This window comes from Podarcis bocagei (assembly GCF_964188305.1).
Source record: "Podarcis bocagei genome assembly, chromosome: 1".
Taxonomy (NCBI): Eukaryota; Metazoa; Chordata; class Lepidosauria; order Squamata; family Lacertidae; genus Podarcis; species Podarcis bocagei.
This window is the reverse complement of record NC_138125.1, coordinates 94,428,229-94,440,332: the sequence shown is the minus strand read 5'-3', so window position 1 is coordinate 94,440,332 and position 12,104 is coordinate 94,428,229. Positions and strand designations below refer to the sequence as shown.

General features: G+C 39.4%; 1 protein-coding gene across 2 annotated transcripts in view; it reads right to left on the bottom strand.

Annotated features, from left to right (window-relative positions):
* Positions 1–12,104, bottom strand: part of SLC49A4 (solute carrier family 49 member 4) — a 70,215-nt gene that overhangs the window by 30,139 nt on the left and 27,972 nt on the right. For both annotated transcript variants that reach the window (XR_014006511.1, XM_081188793.1), the window contains exons 4-6: positions 10,611–10,740; positions 3,265–3,373; positions 2,642–2,709 (exon numbers count right to left, since the gene is read on the bottom strand). Coding sequence is in view for 1 of the 2 variants with exons in the window: in XM_081188793.1 (XP_081044919.1) it covers positions 2,642–2,709; positions 3,265–3,373; positions 10,611–10,740 (307 nt within the window). In the remaining variant the exon portion in view is untranslated. The remainder of the gene's footprint in view (positions 1–2,641; positions 2,710–3,264; positions 3,374–10,610; positions 10,741–12,104) is intronic.

Here is a 12,104-nt window from a genome sequence, read left to right as displayed (position 1 = left end):
CACAGAATATTTACATTGTTATGGAATTTGCAACCAATTTCGTAGCAGCTACAGAAGACATTAAAAGGATATTATGAGGCTGAAACCAGGCTACATATTTAACAAATCAATCTATCACAAAAGGTCAGGATTTACATGAAGTCAGCATATCTGCACTAGTCATCTTAAGACTAGAAAATGGTTTGCCAATTTAAGAGCACCTTCATCTTTAGGAGCCAGGTGAAAACGTTCCTCTTCAACCAGGCCTTTGGCTGATTAATATTCCGCAGCCTTTAAGCTACTTATTTGTGTTAGAATGGTGCCTTTTTATGTTGTGAACCCCCCTGAGATCCTTTGATGACAGGCGGTATATAAATCCAATAAATATATAGCTCAGCTGAAGCAAGAAACTGAAGTTTGTGATTGCTATGCCCAACCCCAATCCAGAAAACAGAATCCACAGGGGACAAACTGGACCTCCAGCTGTCTGAAGACTAGGAGAAAAAGATGAGATTTCCTTCCGTCAGTACCGAAGATCCTTAGAATTGAAAGGGAGCCTCTACAGAATCCTGTTGAGGGGCCCTTAGGATCAGAGTGCCATAAGCCCCTAGTAGAGTCTGAGGGAGAGGCTGAGATATCCCTCCTCACCTTGAGTACAGGTGCCTAAATATCCAAGTCCGGGCAACAGGTGCACAACTAAGTAGGTGCCTGAAAGCCCACAGTCACAGAACAACTCAAGAGTAAACCCCTTTTTATTCCTTGAAATAAAGGGCTCTTAGAATGCCCTCAAACACCAGCCTGGGATTAGGCTCAGCCTGGTAGGCCAGACTTTATCAGCCCCTTCTTTGAGCTTCACTGTTGCTGAAGAAAAACACAGTCCTTCAAGCTCCCCAACGGCAGACTCCTAGACTTCTTTTGCCTACACTGGATCTCCTCTGTTCCTGACACTGGATTAAGTTTTCAAATTAGGCTGAATACTTGTGAATCACCCTGGTTGTCTCTGCATGTCTTCTTTGGCAATCTCATGTGTGAGGCCTTGGCCTGCTTGGATTCTAGGGCTTGGGCCCACCCACAGTCCACACCTGTTGAGGCAGGACAGTTACAAACCAGTATGGGAAGCTTCAAATTTGTTTTGAGTGAAGGAGGGAGAATACAAGAACCTGAGGCTCACCACAATGCATTCTGGTCACAAACCCCCAAGGATTTTTCTAATGTTCAAATATGGCCAATCTAATCTTGGCAACAGATTTCACTCTCTAATTAAATCTGCTCACCTTCATTTCTATATTAAGTTTCCAGAAACATGTAAAAATAAGCAATGGCTGTAGAATAGGAGGAGATACTAAAAAAGATTCCAGAGGTGAGAGAGCAGAACTCGTGACAGCCATGGGATTTAAGACACAGAACAGCAACCCAAAATGTGCCAACATCCATTCAATAACAGTAATCTCCTATATCATGTTAAAAACTATTTCCAAGCTTCTATAGTCGCTTTTAAATACTTGGAAGCTCCTTCTTCTGCTCATAAATTATATTGTGCTCTTAAACTGAGCTTGGAAGGCCATCCTCTTCTAGTCATAAGATGATGCTAGTGCATATCTGCTGACTCAGACCTATTATGTAAAATCTTGACCTTTTGTAGTAGATTAATTTTTAAAACATAAAACTTGCTTTCAGTCTCAGAATACTCTTTTAATGTCTTTTGTAACTGCTACGAAATCATTTTCGAACTCCACAGCAATAGAAGTATTTTTGCAGAGCACAATTCCACAAGGGCTGGGAGGACAAAGCCTTATACAGGGTGCAGGACCTGATAATATGGGGGAGCCCCATCTCAAAAGAACTTGTGGATTTGAAGCACCAGTGGCATCAAGAGACTCAATTCTTAACCCTTATAAGAAGACTCTATAGGCAAGGGGATAATAGAATCAGAGGATTGTACACCTGGAACGGACCACAAGGGTCAACTAGTCCACCCCCAGCAATGCAGGAATCTTTTGCACAGTGTAGGGCTCAAAACCATGACCCTGAGATTAAGAGTCTCTACCAACTCAGCTAGATGCTCTACCAATTTCCCCACCATAGTAAGGATAACAAAATATGATACCAAACCAGCATCAAACCACAGTGTAATATTTGGGTTTGTTATCTCTGAGCACTTAATAAATCAGAGAACTTGTAAATTAACTGCACCTCGTAAGCCCTACTTTTCTTCTCTAAAACAAAAAACCTCAACATGACATCAGAGCCATCAAATTTCTCTAACTATTCTGTTGAGGAATCCATCACATCTGTAATGGAGGAGCTGAAAGCAAACAGGTAGGAAAACTCCACTGATGGTTCCTTGATTATTTTACCTAAGTGGTTCTTTCCACCTTTGGCTGGAGTGGATAGGGAGCACTTGTCAAACACAATAATATGAACTGCTCAGTTTGATGACTGAGCAAATGGAATTTCCAGCAGTCACTGCCTAAAAAGATCATGAAACACACAAATTGCTATGCTAGAAGGTGAACCTATTTCCCCCCACACACAGAAAAGCATTTCTTCTTTTACAATTGTCATAGATGACAGGAAATGATCTTCAGGTGTATTGTTTCAGTATAACTAAAAGACAATTGCAATGAAGAAAAATAAAATGAAGTAAGACTGTGATACTTACCTTGCCAGTGCTATGCCAACAATACAACCTCCTACAATAGACCAAAATCCAATCCAACCTGCATCCATCTAGAAAAGATTTAAGAGTGAACAACACTGTGTTATTTCAAGCACAGTAACGGAGATAGTATTTACTATAAGCAAATACCCACTAGAATAGAAGTTCTATGTCACCTTTGACAGACCTTTTCTCCATTAATTTGTCTAATCCCCTTTTCAAACTCATCTAAGACAATGACAATCGCCATTTCTTGTGGCAGCAAATAGCATAAATTAATTTTGTGATGTTTGATTAAATATCTGCTTTTGTCTAACTCAAATCTATTGCCAATCAGTTTCACTTGATAACATTTCCCTCCTAGATTTCTACAGGATTTAGTTTAAAAATAAATAAATGTTAATACACACATTTCAAAAGACACCAGTGTTATCCTTTTTCCTTAGCCTCTGTTATCTGCAAATGTTTTCAGCATCTATTTCAACTCCAACCCATTGACACTTTTATTACAAAAGCAGGACATAGTCTCCAGTGCATACTGCTTGGTTAGTTCAGTTACAAGTAACAAAACCAGTATTTTGCCTATGATGCATAAGCGAAGCTAAACAATATACACATATACATACTTGGCTTATGTCCTTTGGGGTTAATATCAAGTCTAGAACACCAGACCATCCCGAGAAAACACCCAATGGTATAGCATAGGCTAGAGCAATCATCAGAAACCGTGGGTTGCTGAAAGGAAAATAATAATTAGGAACAGTTTTGCCAATGTAAGATTATCAAGTTGTTCTGTTTTAACTTTGTTGACTTCACTGTGCATGTCACCCAGAGAAAACATTTATTAGGAAACTCAGAAATGGAATTAAATCAATAACTAAATCTAAATAGCACCATATATAAACGCTAAAGGCTTATCAAAGGTTAAGTACCTCTGCAGTCACATAACTACTGCAAGAAGTCACAGCTTGTGGATGGAATTCTGTCATGTTCAGATGTTGTTACCACATATTTTAGAGGGAAATTTGTAGCAGGACAACTATTGAGGGACACTAAAGAGCTGAAAGGAATTGCTTTGTCTTGTCTTATAAGCCTGATTCATTTGGGGGGGGGGGTTACAAGCTGAAACAGTATGGTGGAAAAACTACAAGGGCACCTCATCCCCACAAAATAATCTTCAATGTAACCCAGGTGTTCCATTCAGTGTCTCATGGAGACAGAGTTTGTTTGGCTTCTCTCTCCCTCAAAAAAAAAAAAAAAAAAAAGAACTGTGTGTGATTGGACTGTTCACAGAGGTGCTTATTAGGCTGAGGGAACAAACAAAGGTCACTTGCTCAGTGGTGCCCCCAGCTAAATGTATGAGGCAGGGCGAAATGTGTAGGTTGGCATTTTTTATTCACCCAGTGCTACTGGGGCCCTGCATTTACTTTAATGTGCTTTCACTTTGTAGAACACAGTGGTACCTCGGGTTACATACGCTTCAGGTTACAGACTCCGCTAACCCAGAAATATTACCTCGGGTTAAGAACTTTGCTTCAGGATGAGAACAGAAATCATGCTCCAGCGGCGCAGCAGCAGCGGGAGGCCCCATTAGCTAAAGTGGTGCTTCGGGTTAAGAACAGTTTCAAGTTAAGAACGGACCTCCGGAATGAATTTAGTACTTAACCTGAGGTACCACTGTATATGAATTGCATTAAGCTGATTTGCCAGGAGGCTAAGCAAGTAGATAGCACAATGTTGTGACAGGAATTTAGGCAAGATCTCTTTTTAGTCTCCTCCAAGTATATGACTGAACAATCAAAGAAGCAGCTGCTAATAAGGTGCTTTCCTACTGTACTTCACACTGCTGTTGCTAAGCTCTTCTTTCTGGCACCACATTTTAAAAGCATTAATTATGTTCCAGCGTGATCTGTAGGACATGCTTCTGCTTCAGACTTTCCTTGCCTTCAACATTGTTATTATTTTTATTAAACTGCCTTGAGTGCTAACGTTTGTTAGACAACAAGAATCAGTTCATTAAGTGCCGAAAGCAAAATATTTTAGTAACAAATAATATTTTTCAACTTTATTTGTTGCTGTTACTATTCAGACACACCTCAGTTCCTCGATTACACATGAAAAGCAAACAGAAACTCAGAAACTGGCTTCTGCCTGCAGCTCCATTTGCATTTCCACCCTATTAGACTCCTATCAATAGCAGGGAACATGGCTATAGAGCTGGTAGATTGTGGTGTTGGGAGCGATCCCTGATCCATAGCAACACGGAGCCCTAAATTATGGATATTATTTTTGCGGCATGAGCTATGGGATATCTAGCTTAAAATCAAAATATAACTGAGGACCAATCCTAAATCATGCTGAAGATTGTCTGCAGTTACATTTTTCTCCCCTCACTGCTTCGATTGCTGCTTAATTCTACAGAATTAGCTCCAACTTGGGTGGAATGGTAGGAGCTGAAGTGCTACTCTTAAAAACAGCCAATGAGGTAAAAAGTAATATACATGTAAGCACTTGAAACATCTGCTTAATTGCACTCTTCTCTTTTTCTTTAGCTATTTGTTTACCAAATAGTAAACAGAGGAAGTGATTTTTTGCCAAGTACACTCCATTCATCCATCAAAGAACAACATCTGTGTGTTTACTACACATGTGACAAACTTGGCTCGAAGACACACAGTTGTTGAGTTGGGTACCTGGCCAAACAGCAAACTACCTGGTAGAGTGCGCTATACAGAAAACTCTTCAACCTTTTTCAAATATGTCATGCCTGTGCCCTACTGAAACCATGAGAGGAAGAAAGAAGTACAGCTTCACTTACATCAGATGATAACTAATGTGATATGCTGAAATGGCAAACAAGATCCTGTACAAATGTGCCTCTCCAAATCTCTATTTTTGCCTAGCAACATAGTGATTTACAGCACAAGTGTCAACAGCACGAGGAGAAAAATCTCAAAAAATGGCAGTATTCAAATAAATCTATAGAAATTATTCACTTGAAAGCCTTTGGAAGGGGGAAGGGAAGAAGAAAGGAATTTGGAAACAGTGACTACCATTTCCATTAAAACAGAGAGACAACTCCAAGAAGCTGTGCTAAGGGATTCAGCGTTTTCCCCCTCTTAAAAACAATTCACCTTCACTGCACACTAAAGGTGAAGCTGTGAAAGCTGTATCATCATCACCTTGTCAAGTAAGCAAGAGCTGACAGAAAAGCCCCAAAGAAACAACTTTACTGTAAATGAAGGAAACAACAAGCTGTTATCTGTTTAGAAAGAAGTATATGCTTCTCAACTGTTTCCATTTGAGAACGGCAGGGAATCATACAGCTTTACCGTCCATGATTTACTAAAGGCATGGCCAGTAAATCAGTATTATGTTCTGTATTAAGAATTTGTCTTTTCCTTGTTAAGTACAGTAGCATGGGTCAGCAGGTCAGATGGGGACTGTTGCTCTTGCAGTAGGGCTGTTTTGTGGAAGTTGACTTGTTCGTATGGGAAGCGTCGTTTTGTACACGTGCTTTATTTGAGCAGAACAGAACTGCTTCCCATATCAACAAGTCAGCTTCCACAAAACAGAGGCCCACTGCAAGTGCAACAGTTAATTTTTCAAAAATCCTTAAACAAAAGTAACTACCCAAGCAAAATTTCACAGAAATGACATGATCAGCTGTTGCAAACCCCAGATTTTATCATCACCATCATCACCTATATGCTAATTTCCTTCTAAAGAACTGTTTCAATGCAATTTACACATAATGCAACTACGGCAACGAGATTGATTTACACATAATGCAGCTATGGCATTCTCTTTACAGCCCTGCTTTCAAATTTCTTCTCACATGTAGCAATGAGATGGAAACACCTTTTGATTCTGCACCATGCTCCAAGCCATTTATTCTGACATAAAAGGCATTATAAATATAGTCTTCACCAAATGCTCATGTTGGTTTTCTTATTAATAAGGGAATGGAAGACTTATCATGTTCTCATGCCTTGCCATTCTCTGCTTAACCTTTTCAAAATTACTAACGTGTCCGTTGAGATGGCAGAATTATTTAAACTATTAGGATTCCTTCTTTCTTCCCACACCTCATATACTAAACCGCACCTGCTGTAATTTATAGCATCAATATTTTGCAGTGCAATCAATCTCTGCTGCATTTAGTTAGGTTTAAAACTATTTTAGGTACAGAAAAGGTAGAAGATCCATTCTAGGCATAGGAGAAATGGTTCACAGAGCTGGAAAAAAACTGGTCATTTGTATAACCAGTAAATGATGTTGGCAATGATCCTGCCACTATTTAGAATATAATTTATAATTGATTTGTTTAAAATGCACACAAACATAAACACATGGTACCAACCTACTGAAAGTTACAGCCAGTCATCTTTCTCTCAAGTGATTAAAATAAAGGTAATATTTAGAAGTAATATTTGAAGAAATTTAACAACTAACTCCTTCTCCCCGTACCCACTAATCTGCCCCGAAGGGTTGGAAGAATCCCCAGAGCAGATCTGGAGTATATGCAAGGGGAGCAGAGGGAGGGAAAGTTTCACTCATGGAATGCTCACAGAACCATTCCATATCCATAGTTACTTAGCTGGATGCAATCCTGCACAAAGAAATAAATACTAAGGCTTAGTAGTCATATACTTCTAGCTTCCTGCTTCTTAAGCAAGAAATAATTCACTCTGCTACAACCAATTATAAAATAAGCTACTTACTCTAGACAAAAATGATTAAACACCTTCCATTAATAGCTATAATAAACAGCCTCATCCATTCTGGGTGAACAGCATCAAGTGCAATGCCTGCAGCTCCACCTGCGCAACATCACAAGTCATGCTTCAGCAAAGTGTTTATAGACACTACAATGGTGGGCCAATGCAAGCACAGCAGAAGAATCAGAGGCGATGCTAGTGGTGGGGGGACACAATGGAGTGGGGACCACCTACGATACATAACAAGAACCTAATACGATCCTTGAACCAGTTACAGTGGTGCCTCGCAAGACGAAATTAATCCGTTCCGCGACTCTCTTCGTCTAGCGTTTTTTTCGTCTTGCGAAGCAACCCTATTAGCGGTTTAGCGGATTAGCGCTATTAGCGGTTTAGCGGCTATTAAAGGCTTAGCTGATTAGCTGCTAAAAGGCTATTAGCGGCTATAAAAAGGGGGGGAAGCGGGAAAAAATTGGAACACTCGCAAGACGTTTTCGTCTTGCAAAGCAAGCCCATAGGGAAAATCGTCTTGCGAAGCAGCTCAAAAACGGAAAACCCTTTCGTCTAGCGGGTTTTCCGTCTTGTGAGGCATTCGTCTTGCTGGGCACCACTGTATTGTGAAGGCAAGATTCTGCTCAGAAAACAAGAAAACCAAAACACATACCATTTATTTAATATCCTTCTCTGAGAGGAAATTTGACTCTCTATAAAGTTTCTCCTTCTGCTGCTTGTCTTTACTGTTTTATTACATAGTTTTAGTAGTACTTACTGAATTAATATTTTATGTAAGTTAGGGCTAGAGAACCATATACCAGATATGATTGCCCAACCAGGACTGTCAATGACCAGAAATGATGGAAGCTAGTCCAAGAACATCTGGTGGGCCCACAGGTTCCCCAGCCTTGATGTAAACTACTCTGTGACGTTTATCTGAAAAGCAGCAGATAAATACGGTAGGCAAACAAGCATGAGCTGACACAGCTAATGAAATTGTACACTGATCACACAACACGGACATCAATGTTGATGCACACTTCAACACAAATATTACAAACGGAAAAGAAAGGACACTGAATAGGATGCACAGAGGACGAATCACCAACACCAATACCCCAGTTTGCACTGAAGCAAGGATAGAACAGCAGCAGCATATTGCTGGCATCCAAAAATAAAAAAATAAAAAAATCACACTGCATATTCCTAAATGAGCTTACACAACAGGATCTGTAAAGACAGCTCAACACAAATTACTTACTGGCCAGTAACTACAATAGTTCAAGAGAAAAACTTCTACACTATTCATTCGTTGTCTAGATTCTAAATAACAATGCCGTGATTAAACCTGACCAGTATACGCTCTGATAGCACATGAAGAATTCTGAAGGCAACAGCTTTCAAGATTATTACATTTGAACAGCATACACAATTTGCATACTGTGCACTATCTGTATTTATTTATTTATTTCATTTATATATGGAGCTCAAGGTGATGTAGATGCTTCTCCTCCCCATTTTACCCTCACAATTCTCCCAAAACCATTTAAAACATCCATCCAGTGACAGGTTAGTTACACACAGGCACACCTACTCAAGAGACAAAAAATTAAGAAGAAGCATTTGGAAGGTCAGGAAAATATAGTGTACAAGGTAAATGAACGAGTAAGTTCCAAGGGCTTCTTAAAAGGGAAACAGCCAACAAAGAATTAGTCTGCTCTTACATTATTAATCGTGACCAGCATTTCAAATTAAAGCCTCATAGACAGAAATATATTCAGTATGTAAGTATAAGAGTGTATTCTTTATTCTTTTATCTTTAAAAAGCTGGTAAATTTGAATTTTTGTAGTTCTCCATTCAACTTTACAGGGATCTCAGATTCAGCATTTAGAATATTATGAACAAGCATCCATTTTATTAACATAGCTCCCAGATGGAGCCCTGTCAATAGGCATTTTATATTCCACCTGCAGATCCAGCTGTTATTCGGGTTTTTATTTGACAGTAACATTTTTACAACACAGCCCGCAGGCAGACAAGGAGGCTGGCTCTCAGGTGACAGCAGCAAAAATGGTGCCAAGTGTCCTAAATGGAAATTGATACTTTATATATATAAAACAGTATCTTGCATACTCCTCTGTTTCTACTGACTGGCTAATTCCATTTTGGGACCCCAAAAAATATAAGCCACAATTAACATAGGAATTAGGGTCTCTTCTTCTCTGTCCTTGCAGTACTCAAGTTCTCTGGGAAGAAGAATAAATCATTTGAGAGATTATCTTCTCTTGAGTTTCCAAGGCGTGTCAGGAAATGATGAGAATATAAATGAGGAATCATATATTAGTGTATAGCAAGGGTGTATGGCATAATTTTGTGAGCATGCAGAAAAAGCATAGAACACAGGTTTGTCTGCAAAAGAAGGTTCCCCGAGAAGCTCTGTTTTTGCCTTAAGAGTAAGCTTTTAGAGATTATTTCCAAATGTATATTTGAAAGTTTAGGTTAAGTATAGAATAAACAGGAATTATTAAGTCTTATGGGGGAATCACTCTGTTCATTGGTGCGCCACCCAAAGTAGAAAGGATCATCCCCCCCCATGTTTTTATCTCTCCACTCAGTCTCTGTTTCCTCTTGTCAATCTTCTTATATAAGGAGGGCAGAACGGTCATCAATACTAAATAACAGATACATTTTGCTACCCACTCAGTTCGCACTCAGAAAAGAACACTTGACTCCTCATGGTTTGCTCAGCAGACCACCTTCAAGTTAACTTCTCTAGAAGTAAAGAACTATAGAAATGATCCCTGAATGTATTTCCCTAGAGTTTTAGAAAAACTTTTAAAAACAAAAAATGCTGCATAGTTCATTTTCCTTGCACAATTTAGGCTTGATTGGTAAGGTGCAAGTCCAACACTAGTAAGGAGACTTCATTTTGCTTCGATGAAGATACACAAAATCTTCACTAAAAATAGAGAACTGATTCAGTTTCTTAGTCAACATGAACAAACTAATCTGTTTCACTGGCTTTTAAAATGCCTTTCTGTTATAATGTCATTTTGTTGTACCATAGTAATCATTGAGACTGCGTAATTTCAAAACTGTGGAAGAGTGTACCCTGGAAAAGCGGTATGTATTGTAGCTTACAATACAACACATTACAATACATATTGTAGCTTACAATATTATTTTAAAACCCACAAACAATATAAAAAGGGCAGGAGTGCCATGACCTCCTGTACCAAGCTGGCCAAAGTATACATACCTTAATAGCCTACAAAAACTTCTTCTGTAGCTGAGCCTCTGGCTAGCTGCAGCTACACTGGGTGGAAATGGAGGACGTGATGGGAAGTAGGCAAGGGCTGCAGAGAATATCAAGGCCACAAAGCCAAATTCTAAGGGAATACAAAGGGAAAAAACAAACCATTATGGTAGATGCTGCTGCTGCTGCTATCATCATCATCATCATCCTATTATTATCCTATTATCATTTCATATGAAACACCTCAAAGCACTCAACAATATCAGCAATGCAAATACATGTGCAAAACCAAAGCAATTCAAATTTGGTTCAGATACACTGGAATAACAGATCTCAACTCAAATCGCTTCTGGAAAATCTTTATCCACAGGTGCAAAAAAACAAACAAGAAGAGGCAATAGGGAATCCACCTTACTGATGTGCAACAGGAATGGAATATGAATATTCACAGAATATACGATTTGATCCACACATTGCTTAAAAAGTGAACCCTGGTGCACAGAAACAGCAGAGAACATGACGTACATGTACGTGTGTGTGTGTGTGTGTATACACACACATACATATACATACACACACACACACACACACACACACACCTGAATATCTAACTAAATACAAGGAATGAACAAACACATACAGCACTCTTTGCTCAAGGGTCCACTCTCTCTGTTGTTCCAGCCAGTCCCAGTATTATAAGACCAGGCACCTGAGACATGTTTTAAAGGACAACAGCCACTACAAAGTCTTGATCTTTCCCTTGGCTAAGAGATGTAGAATGCCTCAACTTTAAAGGACAGGCAACTAGGACACCATCAACCCCCACACCACACCACACCACCACCACCTAATGTCATTCCTTCACTGAGTAATTGCTATTTCACCCCAGGCCATGTAGACAAGTGGCAAATTGCAATCTCCAAGTTAAATATATAAACTGCAGCTTTACTGGGACAATGTAGGGGAAGAGCTTTTAGCAATCTAAACTCCTACATAAATTCTCAGTAGAATTTTAGGAATAGAAGATTAATTGCAGAAGCACTGTGTAGTACTAGACAGCAACAAGGGGCAGGGGAAGTGACTGAAATGGAAAGTGCAGGAAAACCATTTCAGGTGAAAAGAGCAACAGGAAGGAAGCATCCTGTCCAAAATGCTATGTGAGCATCTGAAGGAACAACCAGAGTTGTTCATAGCAGCCTAATATGCTATTTGGAGTCCATCCATGGCTTTAAATTTAAGCTTCAAGTAGGGTTCCAATACTAGCACAGAAGTAATTAAATCTAAGAATAGAGTCTGAAAGCATGTGTCAGCAGAAGGGACAAACCATGTAGGGATGAAGCAGAGGAGGTCAGAACATATGAAAAACGAAGACAATAGTAATTTATTCACTAAAGTGAATAAATACAGAAGACCAGCCTGATAGACCAGACAGAAGTGGCACCTAGTCAGTATCCTGTATCTGACAAATTAAGGATGCTTCAAAAGGAAGCATATGCA